This window comes from Mercenaria mercenaria, chromosome 14, assembly GCF_021730395.1.
Source record: "Mercenaria mercenaria strain notata chromosome 14, MADL_Memer_1, whole genome shotgun sequence".
Classification (NCBI taxonomy): domain Eukaryota; kingdom Metazoa; phylum Mollusca; class Bivalvia; order Venerida; family Veneridae; genus Mercenaria; species Mercenaria mercenaria.
Window position 1 is genome coordinate 31,820,718 of NC_069374.1, and position 18,985 is coordinate 31,839,702.

Here is an 18,985-nt window from a genome sequence, read left to right on the forward strand (position 1 = left end):
CCCAAGGGACGCGCACATTATAAGAGTAATCTACGATATGAAAGTCAATATGAAGCCATATTCTATGTATGAATTCGCATCATTCATGGCAAATTAGTAATTTAATGATTTTTTCTGATTGCGCCTGTCCGGCAAGTGATTTTCTTTTATTGTCAACATTAAATTGTGGTGGCGTGTTGATAAGAAAAGAATGCTGAATGAATTGAAGACATTTTCTCGACTTTTCTGTCAGACGTGCATGGTGCTGTTTAACTGCTTATTTCAGAGCGATGCACTTCTGATATACATAACTAATTGCTAATCACCGAATATTCTAAAAGCATACAAATAAGTAATAAAATAAGTAAAGCAAGATCGCTTGATTTTTGTCTCCGCGCAAATGTTGTTACGTCAGCATAGAATATGCCCCCAAGCCTTGAATTTCCGACTTATTATTAAAAATAACTTGATTTTTTTTTTCAAAAGTATCATATTACCCTACATGTAAAAGGCGGCAACCGCCATACACTATTTTCCTGATATTCATATAAGTATTCTCTACAGGTCTGTCCTACTTCAAGATTCTGTTATATAATAAAGTCAATCTGACTAAAGTACATCTCCTATTACGCTACGCATACAATCTGACTGAAGTACTTGATCTTCTAAACGAAGATCTGAGAACGACCCATTCACATATGTCTTCTGTATATTTTGGATTTCCAGCATTGCTATTTTTATTTTAACCAATGAGACGACTTGTTAGAATGTCAAAGAGTAAGAAAAATGTGCAGTTATTCCAGGGCTCGAACTCGGGACCCCTCGATTACTAAGCAAGTGGCCTACTGACTGAGCTAACCGGCTATCTGACATATTCCGACATAAGAATTGTAAATATCAAAAGACAAGGCTACAGGTAATTTGCTAAATTTTGTAAGTTAAGCTCTGATTGGCTAGCGAAAGGGTCGTCAGAACGAGGCTATGAATAGGTCGTTCTCAGATCCTATGCGTAGCGTAATAGGAGATGTACTTTAGTCAGATTGGCTACGCATAGGATCTGAGAACGACCTATTCATAGCCTCGTTCTGACGACCCTTTCGCTAGCCAATCAGAGCATAACTTACAAAATTTAGCAAATTACCTGTAGCCTTGTCTTTTGATATTTACAATTCTTATGTCGGGATATGTCAGAGAGCCGGTTAGCTCAGTCGGTAGGCCACGTGCTTAGTAATCGAGGGGTCCCGAGTTCGAGCCCTGGAATAACTGCACATTTTTATTACTCTTTGACATTCTAACAAGTAAAAATAGCAATGCTGGAAATCCAAAATATACAGAAGACGTATGTGAATGGGTCATTCTCAGATCTTCGTTTAGAAGATCAAGTACTTCAGTCAGATTGATAATAAAGTCAAAACTGCGGTCCAGTTTACCACTCTAACGTTGCTTGTTATTAGCCTATATTGCTCGTTCTTGTTTTGATTTGTTATTCATATTGTAAAAGCTGTTATTGCTAATCAATGTTTCGTTATTCATACTGTAAACTTAAAGTCGTGATTTTGTTCTGTATTATCGGTTATTCTTATGTTATTCAGTGTTTCTAATTCTTATTGTATATTTGTTATTTTTATTCTATATTTCGTTATTGCTTTTGTTTGTTTATTATTGTTATGAGATATTTCGCTATTCTTATTAATGTAAAAGTCGAAATTTTATTCTATATTTCGTTATTCCTATTATTACGTTTTATTGTAACTCAGTTTTTCTTTTCTTATTCTTATTGTATATTTTGTTATTGTTCTTACATGTTTCGTTATTCATTTTGTAAAAATGGATATAACTGTTTTTCTATATTTCGCTAGTGCCAAATAAAAAAAAAGTCGGGAATCGAACCCGGGTCGCCGCGGCAATAAACAATATCGTGCGGTCTTGACCAATACGTATCTAAAAATCGTTAAATATAAAGCTATATAATTAGGCAGTTTACCTCTGGTATCCCGTAATAAACGCGTTTCAATTTTGAATGGAAAAAAATAGTAAAAACAATTTATTCGTATGTGTATCCATAACTTATAATCATTCACTTAGTAAACTGAGAAAAAATATTAATTTTCTGATATGTAAAAAGTTTCTCTTTTTGTTGTCGTACGATCTGGATGTCAGTCCTATTCTAATTATCTCATACCGTCACTTATTATGTTATAGAAATGAAGGCGGAAGGAAAGAATAAATCTATCGGCATACAAATATTGTAGGACACTTTAATTAAACAGGAAAAAGAAAGTGTGTTTTAAACCAACAGTATTACCAATAAATGATGAAACTTATTTTATTGTATGCAAAATCTAAAACGTGATAAATCTTCATTTTTTTCACGCTGACAGTTTACGTGCTTTTTATCAATTAAAAACAGAAAAAGAAGAATTATTCAACGTAAGTTTTGATAGAAGAGAATGCGTTTTTTACAAATAAGAAAAAAGAGGAAGGTAGATAACGCGTTTTAAACATGCATTTTGAAGAAGAAATGTTAATATCTAGTTACTCTGAACAAGTGTTAAAAAATTATAAATCCTTTTGCCTAGATATTTACTGACGTTTTCCTACCACCATAAGCATTTCATAGTAAAAACAAGATTATCCATTGAACCATTAATTAGATATAGCTTAAGGCAATTTAAATATCGATTTTATTGAAAACATGGTTTATGGTCCCCCGCTGAATTTCGGAGATGGACGTAAATTTACGAAAGATAACGTTCAAAGCTACAAGATTATCGATTTTTCAAATAAGGCTTATCAGAAGTCGCGTAAAGTACAGAAAGTTCGATATGTTTAATGTGTTTATTATTGTTATGAAACGCTTCGTTATTCTATATTTCGTTATTGCTTTTGCATGTTTATTACTGTTGTGATACTTCGTTATTTTTACTATTAAGTCTTAATCGTTATGCTACAAGTATATTTCTTTACTCTTTAAGTATGTTTTTTATTGATGTTCATTGTTATTTATTTTTATTGTAAAAGTCATTATTATTATATATGCCATTTTAAAAAGTAAACAATATTATTTTCATTATTGTTTATCTGTAATGTGAAAAAAAAACAACACTTTCTATTAATATCTTCAAAGGTTTATAAGTTTGCTTCCACTGTTCGACATAAATCAATTTTAAAGAATATATCAGAAAACAAATCTGCCGTTTGAGCCACCATTTTTCGTAACTCCTTCGAAACAGGAAAAGTACATACATAATATACATTACTCTAAAGATTTCAGAGAGCAGATATAGAACCTTTTAAAATTTTCAAAATATCTTGTTACTTTTAAATTAATCTTCAAACACTTTTCATAGGTAGTTTTTCTACGTGAAATTCAGCCATTGCGGATACACAGAATCTAAATATTGGCTTTATTTGTTAAACTTTCAGTATATCTTAGTAAAATTATAGTAATTATAGTACATGTATTTCCCTATAACAACGTGAAGTTTAGAAGAAAAAGCAACATGCGAAAATGAACGATTTTAACACTGAGAAACGCAACGTTGGGATGATGCATAACTTATACCTACACATAGCATAGTAATGCAGAATTTTGTGAAAAGAAAAACGCCTGTTATGATCAATAACTGTTTTAATTTGATATTCCTGTTAAAGTCTCAGTGTAAATATATCATGATTGACTGATAACATATTCAGCCAATATTGAAACAAATGCGTGTTTGTATTATACACTTTGAAATAATCAAAAACATTAAACAGAATCCCCACCAGATATAAAATTTAAATATGTATTTTGGAATTTATATGCACACACAAATTATTATTCTTTATGGGCATACTCATTCAGTCGTGGTAAATATTGCGCACTTGGATTTCCTTTTATCGTATTTCCGTTTCTAAAGAACGTAATAATGTGAACAAAAGCGAGCCAACTACCGACAATCCTAAACAGTACCCCAAAGAATTTGATCAAAGTATACGTTACAACGTAACTTGTTATCTGCCAATAAACGCATTCCTTAACAAAGACCTGGAATCACGGAACGTGACTTTTTGATTTTTAAACAGATAGTATCACAGTTATCATATTCTAGTCTTACATATTCCATTTACAACGTCAATTATTTTAAATACTGGAAGTTCTGAATGTCCCAAGAGACAGGCTCTGCCGGTATGATTCAATTAAAATATGATATTCGAACACTTATTGAATAAACGTACGATAACCATTCATCAGAAATTCTCATAGTGCCTACAAACTCATTATGAATATTTTATACTTACCTTTCAGCTCAGTTACTGACAAATAGCAACCGATCAGTTTACAATTATTTAATCATGAACATGCCGGAGAAACATCCATGCTCTTGCAAATAACCGTGGAATGGACTGAAGCATAATGATTTTGCTTTGAGCTAAAAGCAAACATTCATGTTCTAGCCAAATTTACGTAACAATAATGAACAATCTAGTTTAATAACATTGTTTGTAGATACTATCATTCCGTGTCACATTCTAATATATGGCTTGGTACATAGGCAACCAAATAATTGTAAAGAAAAGCAATTTTACACCTTAATTAATGGATGTTCTAAAATAGAGCTGTGACGTACTTGGGCGTCTTCTGATCATTCGAGTGTTAACAGGTGCCCGCTTTGACATTTTCTAACCGTAGTTCGATTTTAGTTAGAAACTCTGGTACCTGTGCGATGATAGGAAACTGTTGTATCATAGTATCCAAGTATGACTCTTAATCAATTCCTGGTTGTAATGCAGTTTGCATTTTAATCTGTATTCTGCCCGTTTCGTTATCAATAACATTACAAGTCAGATTTTCCCATTTTTCCCATATAAGCTCTCGTAATTTTAGGTTACACATTATTTCAGACAGTTTGACGTCGCTCCCGTTAAACATGAAATAGGTTTTAATCAGAAATACTGAAATTAATGCGATACACATGGGTAAATTCTGCATTGTTACAGCAATAACAACAATCCTAATCACATAATGCCATTTAAAACAAAGAGCTCCCTGTCTGGTCCATGTGGTTTTAATATAATCTGAAGCTCAAATTGCCGCTTTGATTTACGGTCGGCTACATGCTAGGACACTCGGTGCATTTTTCCAGCGGGTGAGCTTAAGAGCAAAAGTTATAAAACTGAGTCTGGAGACCAGTCTCAAAATTCAAACATCTGATTGGTTGCTTTTGAAAACCATTTTGAAATTGACCAATGACAATGTCGCATTCCAAGACAGGTGCCCAAACCCAGCTTTAAAACCTTAGATCCTTTAGTTTCGTCAGCATTCCTTTTCTATTTCTTGATATAGAGTTTTTCTATGAAAAATCATTCTAGATATATTTTGCGCTCAGGTGACTTCTAAAATAGAAACAAATATAAACTGTAAACAGTTTTTCAAGACAATTCACGAATTACATGAAACGTATACTTTACGATGTTTGGCTAGCTGATACAGGATATGGCAAATACAGAAGCAGAAGGCCAAACCCACAAATAATACCACCTTCTATAAATCTATATCATGATCACAAATTATCTAAAAGTGGGAGTAGCAACGCTATAAAACTTGTTGATCGCCTTGTAGCATTTCATACCAATACAGATAGCGCGCGAGGAGAATTTTAACCAACCAATTTCATCAGCCAAACCATTAGGATAAATTAAGAAGCTATCTGTCATTTTAAAACTTTCTACAGAACAAATCGTGCTCACGAAAATCAGTTTTTTAGAAATTATTTTCATTGAAAAAAAATACAAATGTGATTTTAGACAGATAAGTTTCTGGATAATTGAAAACAAAAGAATTTTCTTAAACGGCAATATTGTAAAAAAATTCTATAATTCTTAAGGCAGCTCAGTTCAGTTAATTGATTAAACGTTTGTTTTCTTAAATTAAATCATTTATTGACAAAGTTTTTTAGCATAGAAATCTCATTATTAAACTTAAAGTATTTGGACGAGGACAAGGGAGCGGTAAACTTACAGGAGGACAATTGCAGTTGCAACTCGCTAGGTGCGGAATTATCACAGAGGACTTTGGCGTTCATTTGGGAAGCACCAAGTAACGGTCGAGAAAACATCCGAAAATATGTCTCTTCTTTTACGACAACTGTGCGTTTGCTTCATTGTTATACTTGTGCTCAACTACTCAGAGGTAAGGTTTTATCTTAATTTAGGTAAGATAGGGTTCGTTTCCGACATACAATAAGAAATGTTTAGTTCAATGTCAATGTAGATTTTTTAAATCTTTGTATTGTAGGATTGTATTTTGATATTTATCGTTATTTGAATTGCAGTTTTACTAATGTGAATTTTAATTTTTACAGGTTTTACAATGCCGCAACTATTTTCTAACAATTTATTACAGATTAGATTAGTTTATTTGTGAACGATAATACGGAAATTATTTTCTGTATTACAGGATACATAAATGTCTTGATAAGGTATTTGATTTTTTATAACATTACAAGTTACAATTTTTAGGCAAATCGCATTATAAGATTCATTTGGCCATATATTATATTTATCAATATAATATTTAAACGTCGAAAAAATGAGTTCGACGCAAATTGGTGACGAAAGTGAAAAAATTCGATTTTCCGGGTTTCAGGAAGCGCTATTATTTACTCTCTAAATACAACTGCAGACATGACACGGGTTTTACGGAAAGTGTAAACATTCACAGATTAATTTACAGACTGTATGGAAATGTCTATTTGATAAGAAGGAGAATTACAAAAACACAATTATATACGGAGAGATTTTTCCTTTGTTTGCGTTCATTGCAATGGAGTCACATCGTGTTTATTATAAATTAAAATCCGGTCTTTATTTTCGTGAATCTGTTCTGTCCGATAGAGATTTTAAGCATTCTGTTGGGTCTTTTGTTATATTTTACACATTTTACGAACACAATCATCCATCTCTATTAATCCAATGTGGCAGAATGATCTTGGAATTTGAATGAATCAAACAACAGCGTCATATATCAATACTGTATCACATACAAAGTGTAGTTACATATATCATAGGAAAAAGTTTCAACTAAAAAGCTATCAAATTTTGTTCTGGAAATACCAGATTAAGAACTAGATTTATTCCTACCTCAAAAAATAATATATATATCAACGTCCGGAAATAGTCACATGGCATTATATTAAATTGCAAACCAGTATTACGATAATATATAAAATTGTCGCCTGATAAACCTACTGGCAACGCATCATCATTGTCATAACGGAAAGTTAGATAAGAAATAATGTGTTTTTTTTTGTTGTTGAAAAAGCGGACACTTTGATAGTAATAAACGCATGAAATGACTCCCGTTAACTCGTCAAATTGCGCAGAAATATTCTTACAGTAGGGCTAAGCTTTTGGTATTCTGTAATTTATCATTTAAGTAAACTCTATTTGCATGGAATTATTCAGCTTCAAAATACTAGTAAATTATTGTATTAAAGAGACTTACATCAGACAGTGAATGTTGTTGAAATTCTGTCAGCACAAAAAGCAAGAAATAATATCATTGGTCGAACTGCCTGAAATACTGGTTCCCCGATAAGCAACCAAACTTTGTCCATTTTCCTTAAATACTTTTACATGCAACATTCAAGCAGACAGCAAATTCAGACGCAGACACTGCGTTACTTTTCCCTTGAAGTGAAAAATGCAAAAAAGCTTTTAGTTCAATTGACAGCTAGCTAGTGGCCAAGGAGACACCGAAACTGCACATCAATGCGTACATTATACAGTCTGCACACTATTGTATCTGGTATCTAAACTAAAAGATTTATTCACAAACAAGTTTTCATACAAACGAATAAAAACCATTTCCAGTGCCTCTAAGGTACCGTTTGTTGTGTGGTAAAATAAAAAACGGACTTACACTTCTGTTCCAATTTCTCATTTCAATAGTTCTACTTCAAATATTGCTGAAAGTAACATTGATAAAGATTTCTGAACTCAAATTTCTTAAATACAAGTTTCAAAATATTTCCGCTGAGGTTATTCTTCCGTTCAAGCGGTTTCTTTCTCCAAAATATTGCAGTAGTGGGAAATGGAACGTTTCCTTTCTTTGAGAGTTGTCATCTTTTAAAATGTTGGACGTGCACTTTTTGTTCTTACTTTTACAGCAACCGAATTGGTAATAAAAAGTTAGTGTCTTTGAAAGGCTTATACATTTTAAGTTTGCCTTCGTGCGTTTTAATGAACACATGGAAAGTTATTTATTCTTATAATATAATAACAGTCGTTTTAGTGTAGACAGATTTCTAAGAAGCTGGTTTGGAATATGACCAGTTTATCACGCAAACAAAAACTGTGTGACGTCATGGCAACGAGAGCGCGATCAATCCAAGAAATAATTGTACAAATTAAGACGAGTTATAGGCGAAAATTTATATTTATTATAATATATCAGACTTTATTGCAAAAAAATGAACTACTAATAGCCAGCATGTTTGGTTTATAAAATAGGACTTTATTCTCTCAGTACTGTTCAATGTCTCTGTCACTCTTTTAACGAACGAGGCACACATCATTCTTTGTCTGCGCTTAATAAAGCCGAGGCAAATTGCTAAGATTAGAGGCTTTGCTATTCCTCTCTATTAAGAAGAACTGTACCATATCAAGTTGAACGCATTTTCCCTTTGTCCCAGACTCTATAAATTATTCGTCAGTTGTATTTTGCAAAATGGAATTCCGTGTAAATTTAACAGGACATGTAGAAACAAACCATGATATTGGGCTCCAGGGAAAACATTTATGCGATGTCACCTTTTACATCCGATAAACATTGAGAAAATTTATTACAGAATGAAAAGTGAACAACTGTTCTCAGTATTGCTAGATTTTAATAAAATGCTATACAGCCCTGATAAGAGTGCTGAAACGACATTGTAACACATTAATTCTTTCAGTTTATGCAATATAATGCAAAACTAATGTAGCGCGGCCGCGGTGATAAATCAAATTGCTTCATCGAATCAATCATTTAGTTGAAGTGATTTGTCGGACACGCAAGGTGCCATTCCTGCTCATATGATGGCTCCCTGATTTTGTGTCAAGACGTTATAATTTTTCCCATAGATTATGTCTCACAGATCACCTAAACTGATATAATTAAGATCAGTGTGTCCATTGTTCGACCATTAGTGTACGGAAATAGGTGTATAATTGTGAAAAAGATGTAGCTGACGGAGATTTAATGACAGATTGATTGTAAATGATATATTATAGATGTAAAAGAATGTAGGTTACTAATGCCTTCCCATGCTTAGTCGCTGAGTTAGGTCTAATGAGAAATTAAGAAAAAGATGTATATAGGAGCAATTTTTTAGGTATATAAAATCTACGTGGTTGGTACCTGCTCCCCTTATAGCGATTTCCTTTAAGAGTTGTTTTAATTGTGCGTTATTGGGCTGTTGGGCCACTGAAAGCATATAATATAATATATAAAAAGTGTGGTAACAACACGTGATCTCCTTAACATGTGTTAACTTTGCTACTATAACATCCATTTAACATGAAAATAACAGCAGTTTTATGCTAGAATACGCTCAATAATAATATACTTTTATATGTCTGTAATTCCACCACTGAAGATCTTCGGATGGTATTGATATTTCATCAGTGTCACTTTGTAGTAAATCTATAACACAATTCCCGTGAGTCAATCATGTGTCCTGCAAGATGCAAGATTTCAGGTATTCAAATGAATGAATGCGTCCAGCGCAATGAATGTTAAATGATCGTGTCACAACATAGTAAGTCTTAAATCCGATACAAGGAAATTTTGTGACCACTCATGGAAGCTGTTCATTATTGTCAATTAGTGTCAGATTGAATTAGCCGACTAACAACGCATAAACAAAGCCGAGTCCATGTGGTTAGAAAAATCGCTAAGATTAGAAGTTTTATTATTCCATTCCTTTGAGAAGGAACTAGTTACTTTATGTTAAAAAGTTCATTGTTCGATATGATTTAAGATTATGTACTTCTAGCACGTTTACAATGGCTTGGTGGTTAAATTTTAAGGAATCGATAGGTCAGCTGTACCACGTGCTGATTATGATGTCATATTTATGTATCCGTGTGCATTTATTGCGTGCTTTGTATAATTCAACTGGAGTAAACTTAATTACAATAACCGAATATAGGCCTATATAAAAAAATTAAAACATTTAATTTCTAACACTGTCCCAAACCTTGCCTATCCTACCGTTTTTGGACCTCATATAACGCAACGAAAACGGTAAATACGGCATTTATCTGTGAAAGGACAATCGTTTCATAAACATAAATAGATAACGTAACATGGTAAATGTTGCTTTTCTATCAAACTTCAAAAGCCTTGCAAAACCATTGAAGTTTCTGAAACACGATTTTGTTTTCTTTTCACGGCCAAAAAGTTATTTCGAAATGGTGATATCAATTTCTAACTTAACTATTGTTTTCTTTCTTCGTGGCTGAATAAGATGATTTCAATTTTCAGCACGTAAGAGTGAAATGAGCTGTTTTAACGTCGCTCACTAGCTCTCTACAATACGAGAATGTATAAATATGTTTCCAATAAATCTCACTAAAAATCACATAATATTTGCTCCCAGTGTTGGTATGGAATAAAAGCTGTCCGTGGCAGGCGATCGGTAATACAAAATCCTGGAGTTTTTGTACAATAATCCATTGATGACATAATAGCTGTGAACTTAAACAGGGTGCTTCATCTTTCCTGGTATTTTTGCACATCTTTTTTACTAGTACTCAATATCAATATTTTTTTAAGTGATTCATCTTTCTTCAGAAACGGTAAAATGTCGAGCAATGCGTAGTAAAATTAATGTCAAGCAGTTCAAAATACGCAACATACCTAGCTATCTTACTATTTATTTATTGCTTTTATTCGATGTTTTTGATAGATATTAAATCATTGTATTTAATAAAAGCTAGAGCCAGACAGACACATTTTGGGGGAAACGGTTACTAATAAATCGGTATCAGTTAGATATATGTATATATATTACATCTGCATGCCACCTTAACTTACTAACATTACCAAAAGTTGATTCACATCTGCCTATCTTAAAGCATTGAATAACAACAATTTGTTTTGATTCAAATGATAAATGTTGCTACTTTCAATTCTACAGTGTACTTGGCGGACATCAGCATTTCAAGAACGCATAACATTCTTGTGTAAGGCTTTAGTATGACGGTACGCTACTTGCAAATGTTATATACGTTTTGATTTAATAAGGAACTGTAATTATAAATCAAATTGGGATAAAATAGACATATTAGCTCTACTTAAATTAACGGTGAAACGAATTCTGCGATTCATATCTCGTGTGTATGTCAACTAAATCATTTGAAAATCTCCAAAAGTTGCATGTCAGTGAATTATTTCTCAGACTAATTGATATGAATTGTACTAGGTTAGAGTAGTAATAGTTGCTATGGGACTGACTTACCAAATCCAGTCTGCTGACCTCGCATTTTAGTCAGCTATGCTGTACTGCGGGCTAAATACATCATTTAATGTGCACGCTCTGTTCTTTTACAGCTCATGTAGCTATTGAAAGTTCCCGTAGTTACATGCCCTTGGCAATTAGCAAGGAATTTCTGCCTTCATGTACAACTGACATGTGACAGACAGAAACCGGAAGTTGTTATCACAGTACCAAGTGACTCCGAATCAATACAAATTAGTTGTCATACGGACTAGATTCTGGTCTTTAAAGCTAGTATTGTTTTTCGGTTTGAATTAGTTAAAGACGAATCATACCACTTCGCACATTGTTTAGAAAGCTTTCTTCAAAAAAAGCAAGACAAAATGACATTTGGAATAATTCGTATGCGCATGACTTAATTCATCGGATAATACGTTCAGAGGTACTGCACGCTTTGACACTTTTAAGGGATTACTTGGGCTGGGTATTTCATCAAATATATTTTTCACTGGTAAGAAACTATAAAATGGGTAAACTTAGTCAAACCATGAAGTAAAAAGTGAATTGGTTTGTTTTACATGTAAGATTGAAATATATTTCACTCGTGAACACCATATCTTACATTCTGCGCCTGTCGTGAAAATATTGTATATGGTGTTCACTCGGTGAAATATATGTTTCTCTTACACCTAAACAAACAAATGCCCTCTATATCGCAAGAATACTTCAAGTGAAGTACTGTTTGCAGTGACTGCAGACCCAAATGAACATTATTTGTGCATTATCTTTTGGCACCAGGAATATTTGACATGTTTTAATCAGCCAAAACATCAACAACTGAGGAAAAAAGAATAATCGGATGTTTTTGCCTTGTCATGGTCTTTTTGTTCAAGTATGTAAACGAGGTTTTAGATTTTCAACAAATATTCCATTTCCGGTGACGGAAACGTACCGGAGTCGCCTCCCTTTGTTTAAAATTATTGTCTAATAGAATGTTTGAATAACGACACTGTGCATGAATTTTTTGCTTATGCGTTACGTTAATTGTCTGCTATAGTAATGGCACAAAAATAGACATAGACAATTATGTACTCATTTGATTGCTGTGTCACAAATGTGGTAAATGATATGACTCTCATGTTGTCAAGAAATCAAATAAATTAAGTTCAACGACTGCTTTGGATTCTTCGATTACACTATCTAATACTTTCATGGAGAAAAAAGAACTAGATTGTCTGATCAATTTTCTCAGATTAGCAGAAACCAACATAATAATGATTGTCAATAGCATCTCCTCTACAATAATTAAAAGATACACAAAGAAACTTAATTATTAAAATTTTGTATCATTACGCAGTCTTACAGAACTATTTTTGCTCATTAGGTGAATTTGATATTCTCATCTACCCTTTGGCACGAATTGACACGACAGATTGTCGCTTCTACAAGACAAAAGGCAGTGAAACAGACTGGGAGTTTTATACATGAATTACATGACGGAAGAAATTCGGGCAGACGACACGACTAACCAAATGCAATACATGTATTAAGAATAACAAAAAAAAAAAAAAAACAAAAAAAAAACAGGTGATTCTTTTCAAGGAGAATTTGGGATTTGTAAACTATGTTTTACGTACCACTTAAATTTTGCCAATTCATCCCATGCTGTAAGGGCAAATGTAAAAGGGAGGAAGGGAGATGGCGGGTGAATGCAGTCGACGCACCACTCCTCATAAGATAATTTTGCCAGCATACATTTTTGATAGCCTAAATTGAGAAATAGATTTTGCGAACATACATTTTGATAGCATAGAATTGACACATCAGTCATTTTGGTTAAGGTGTTTGTCTCGCTAAAAAATCTATTAACTCGGTTAAAATGCTTTTTCAAAAAACAATGATGACATTGAGTCAAATAGTACTCCTGAAACTTTGTCAACTATACAGCAGATTCCACCAGTTGAGGTATACATGACAAGATGTTTTTGAGGAACATTCTTCTTGAATCCCTATCCCCCACCCCACCTAGAAACTCTCACGCTTAACCGATATTCTTGATTCGACCTCTAAATATGTTTCTGACAATCTCTTAAATATGTCTCGAATTTGAAATACATTGACTTTGTTTGAAGAACAATATTTACAGAAAAATAACAATTTGAAATTACATAATGAAAAACAATCTGAAGCATGTCTCTTACAAAAAGGTAATGATCGCTTTAACTGCTTCGGATTTATCGACTCCATGTTTCTGTTAGGCGCGTTATATCCAGACAGCTATTTTAGAGGCAACATATTCAGAAAGCGTTCTTCAGTTCTCTCTCTCATCTAAAATTGGTGATTTTGATTAACAATTTTGTACAATTGCGGTGTCATGTTTCGGTTTTCAGCTGTCCATCTTAAATGATAGCTAGGAGCGATAATTGCTGAAGAAGACTGGCTCTGGAACATGTAAATGTCTCTGAGAGTAAACTGTTATCTCATTACATGGGTGTTTTAAAAGGCTCTTACCAAAATAATTCAATTGACATGTCGTCTGTGTTTTGAATTTTGAGAAAAACATGAGAGGCTAGGTAAACAAAAGTGTATTGGAAAGAATGGTTTAAGATAAATATTTATTCCAATGCGGTCAACAATTTCAGCTGAAAATCTCTAGGATAGGGTACACTGTCACGCCCACCAAGTAACTGAACGTTTTGCCGTTACATTATAGAACTGTCAACAACAAAGCTATCTTTGTTTATGTTGCAATTAATGGAACACATATCAGATGCTGAATAACGTGCTCACAAGTGCAAGCAAAATATTGCTGACGTGTTGTATAATTTTAAAATCAAACATGATTTACAGACTGTATGTACATTAAATCTTTTTTTATGAAATTAAAATGGAAATGTGTGCCGAAACTTGACAAAGTGACAAAATAATTGATTAAGTAACAATTTAGCAAGTAAAGTGTTTAATTGGTCTAAATCAGCATCAGGCACCAAATATAGGAACATTTTTACCGTATTAAGGAAATGCTTAATATTATTCAACCCCAAAGACCACAATTACTTTCATGGAATATGGGTGAATGCAAATGTAGTGTTGGCAGATGTTGAAAAGAAATTAATCATTTGAAACAATCATTAGTGAGTATCTTCAATTAGAGGAAAGGGTAAAAATAAGTTACGAACCTACAGATTGTTTAAGTCCTTTTTAATGGGACTGAAAATTATTTAAATAGCATTTAGTATTTCGTTATCGTAGAACGATGGCTTTATTTAGGTGGTGTAACACCAATTAGACTCGAAACTGGGAGGAATGAAAACTTTTCTAAAAAAAAGAACATGTTTTAACTGTATAAATCTTGTTGAAGATGAAGAACATGCCTTGTTGCACTGTCCGCTCTATATGCAATTTAGGAAAGAATTGTATGCATCTATCCGAATTATTGGTAGTAATTTTGACAGTCAGTCTGATGATGCGTAACTATATAGTCTCTTTGCAAACCATTGTACAGCTAAGTTTTCAGCCAAGCCTGCTTTACCATTTTAAGACATAGAAATGTTTTAGTTTACTGTAGATAATAAGTATGTCTTATAGTGGTACCATCACATTTTATATGTACTAAACGGATAATATGAATCTGACAGCTTATATCAAATTTGTATTGATGCGATAAATATGTTTTAATCCATTTTTTGTGTATTATCTTAATCATTTCTAGCCCATCTGATTTTTCAAAAAAAATTGTCTATGAGATATTGTCGTACTTGAATATTTTGAATTTTCTTCAGGTCCACATTGTAAGAAATAGAACTTTGAAAGTTTATAAGCACTTTTGAATTACGCATTTTATTATTTTTCATTCTTGTTGGAGAATAACGTAATTTAAAACATACTGCAAATAGTTGTAAAATTACCGAATTTTATTGTATATTGCAAGTTCATAAAATGAGTAGTGTTCAACACCTTATAGAGCTTCTTTTCTTCTGTAATTTCGATTTAATAACATTTTGAGTAAATATTTACAGATTTAACGGCTTTCAAACGCTTTAGCAATTTTACCGCAATTACTGAAATGCGCTGAAATTATTGATTGCTTTAATCAAAATTAAATTTGTGTTGAATAAAATATAAACTAACATGCGTATATCGAAAATGCAGAACACTGTGACTAAAGAAATCCATTTACAACGACAGTTCATAGAAGTATGTAATGAAAACTGGTCCTAGTTTGTTGCTAATTATAAGTAATGTATAAAATAGTCAAGCCGAAACTGAAAAGTTATTTATCTTCATTTTTGCTTTCACTTAGAAAGACATGCCAATTTTGTGCAATTTCGCTTAGATTAATATGATCATGGTGTATGTCATATAATTATTAAAGGCAAAAAATATAAGATAAAACCGCTTACGCATATTAAATAAAGTAGCATTGTGGATTAAATTTGAAAACAAGCATTCGGCGATATTTTATTTGTGAAGAATTAAAAAGAATTGAATAAAGCAGTAGTTCAAAACATGGGGATTTGATATAAAATGATTAAATATCTATATTGAAGTTACGATGCTCTAACAAGTACACTCCATGCCTATGTTTAACGTGTTTTAACGGAATTCACTTGTTGCATATTCAATAATTCATATTTCACATATTCGGTATATTTATAGCCATTTTGTTCGCATGGATAGCGTTGCAGTTCGTTATCATCGTGTTCAACCGGTAATGCCAGTAAATGGTATTGGCAAAAGCTACACAGGTTGGCGGTGTTATCCTTTCTCTATGCACATAGGTTTCTCGTATAATTCTGTAAAATAGCTGCGATATAGGGAAAGATTTCTCACCGGACTCCCATTCCACGCGGACTGCCATTTTATTTACAGCTATCTAGCGCTACTTTTATTACCGTAAATATGTGATACCGGTTGTTCACAGTGGTTTGTCGATCAGCAAAAGCATTTGTCGAGCATGAATGTAGTTTGCAAAATATGCCTGTAAGATACAAAAAAGGGGCAATAGAATCAACATCGAAATGTTTATTTCCAATTTCCACTTCTTGCACCATTTCCAATTGTCAAGCACGGATTATATTTTAAAAATAAAACAAATGTAGCAAGAGCCATTGAATTATTTCACCCAAACTGTGAGAGAGCAGCCTTTTATTGTTATTGCCCAATGCACAATCTTGCCTTTTTTTTAGAAGTAGCCTTTCGAGTATGTTTAACCTTTAGCCTGCTAAATTTCTAAAATGATCTGATCCATCATTCAATTTGGGCAATACCATTTATTATTCGAAAGGGTGTTCACTGAAAATTTACTGACTGAATAACGAACAGTGTAGACCATGATCAGCCTGCACGGATGTGCAGGCTTATCTTGGTCTGCACTGGTCGCAAAGGCAAAATGACTTGCCGCCAGCAGGCTAAAGGTTAACTTTCAAGTCCAATATTAATTGTTTATGTTTTATATACCAGACATATAATTACAGTAGGAATTTACAATAACATTCACAAATGGACTGGGGAACATGTCAAAATTATTCATGTTCAGCGGGAGACCTTTACCCATTTTTTTCCCTTTTTGCTGATTTTGGCCTTCCATTGCCATTTTATGCAATTAAATTTGTAAGCACCCCTGTTAATGCCATACCAGATTTTAAAATGAATATATAACAATTGAACAAATGAACCACTGTTGTGACAATTTAAATTAATTGATAGAAAACTCCCATGAGTAAATATTTATCACCCCAATATATCACGGGAACATTTCCAGAAACAATCCAAAAGATAGATCGGAGTTTAGAATCAATACATTTAGAGTGTTCATTAACTCATAAATACCACTTTCTCCGACTGAAAACATCACTATAGAAACGATGTTTATCGCAATAATGGCACTCTAAAATGCACGTTTACGTCCATTTTGACAAGTAGTCTGCAAAGACTACTGCATTATTCGGAACATTCCGGATCAATTGGCAGGTATCGTTTTGTTAAATATATATATTGAAATTCCTGTAAAGAAAGCCTCCCTTGTATGTTGTAATGAAGCCAAATAACATCGAGTCTCTGAAAATAAGATTAATCGAATGCAACAAGTTTCAGCAGTAATAACCATGAGTTTTAACAAGTCAGATCTAGCTTTAAGTTTTAGATATTCTTGTCTGTTCTGATTCTGTTGTGATGTTGTCATTTTTTACTTTGCCGCTTTCAGACAATATTTTCTGACATACTATACAGTTAACAAAAAGAAAAAAGTAAATACACAAAGTAAAATGCAATGTTAATATTATAAGTACAGAAAATGTAATATATACTCTCAGAGTAAAACCACTGTTACTCTTGTATATATGAGATGTGCACTGTGTTAGACCTAAACTTAGTAAGAAATGCATCGGTGTATTACATTATAGGGGTAGGGTATGATGTGTGCACTATGTTAGATCTAAATCAGAAATTTAACGGTATGTTACATACAGGGGTAGGGTATGAGGTTTGCACTATGTTAGATCTAAATTGAAATACATCAGAAATGTCTCGGGAATATTTAAACGTTAGAGTGGATAAAGAATTAAGTCCTTAATATTCCGTCTTTATATCGAACATTTAATCATATACATTATTCTGTATTTTCACAGGCAATAGGGAAATAGATTATTTTGTCACCTATTAACAGCATTCAGTTCAACTGCTGGGCCGGTGTTAACTCAATTTTGAACGTTAGCTTCCACAAATCGGTTTTCTTTTGCCGTTTTACTCGCAGACTAAATAGAGAGAAATGAGATTCATTAAGACCGTTTCATCTAGTGCCTAGAGACTATTATATACATGTGATTGTCTTGAATTTACGCACGATAATTGTAATTGATTCATTTCCTTCTATTAGACTTGTGGACAAAATAATGTCGTTGGTCAATAGTAATATTTGCAAGAGTAAAATGTTCACTATGCTCGTCTCGTGATCTATTGAAATATTCGAATGTCTACGAAACTAAAACTATTACATTGCATTCGTCTGTCTTGTTTTTACAAAACTGCATGTAGTGTCAGTAAAGCGCTATTATCCTGATGTAGTGTTTCAACAACCTTGATGTACAGTAATAATTTTCCAATTGTGTACTGTTTTCTTTTCTACGAAACGTGTCACAACAACATTCCTTGTGTAAGGAAACTTCGACTTGTAAACTTAACTCTATTTTCATGAATGGTCCCTTAGGCTGCCAATACATAAATAAAATGATGGTAAAACGAGATAGCAGTATTTCAGACAAGTGTACAGATTGCCAAAATTTCTGAAAGCCAAGTAATATTTATTGCTATATTAGGAAACAATATCTGAAACTGTGGTACGTGGTACATCGATAATTGCTATTTTTGGTCATTATTATCAGACGATTTGTAGACTGTACATTCATTAGACATAGTCGCAGTCAGTGGTTCTGAACGTTTACCCAACTAAGAATTTAACAAATTGGTATTTCGGACTAGTTATATTATTAAAAGGTATTATGTATAGCAATCAAACTCGGTTGATTCCCTGAACAAAT

At 32.9% G+C, this 18,985-nt stretch overlaps 1 protein-coding gene across 12 annotated transcripts in view; it reads left to right on the plus strand.

The window, feature by feature from the left end:
- The first annotated feature begins 5,540 nt into the window (after positions 1 to 5,540).
- The window catches only part of LOC123527177 (FMRFamide neuropeptides-like), a 57,883-nt gene continuing 44,438 nt past the window's right edge, over positions 5,541 to 18,985 (plus strand). For 7 of the 12 annotated variants that reach the window (XM_045306485.2, XM_045306488.2, XM_045306484.2 and 4 more), the window contains exon 1: positions 5,542 to 6,154. In XM_045306485.2, coding sequence (XP_045162420.2) covers positions 6,089 to 6,154 — 66 coding nt within the window. In that variant the 5' untranslated portion in view covers positions 5,542 to 6,088. Of the gene's footprint in view, positions 6,155 to 18,985 lie in introns of all 12 variants that reach the window. The other 5 variants (XM_045306493.2, XM_045306494.2, XM_045306492.2 and 2 more) reach the window with 2 other exon arrangements.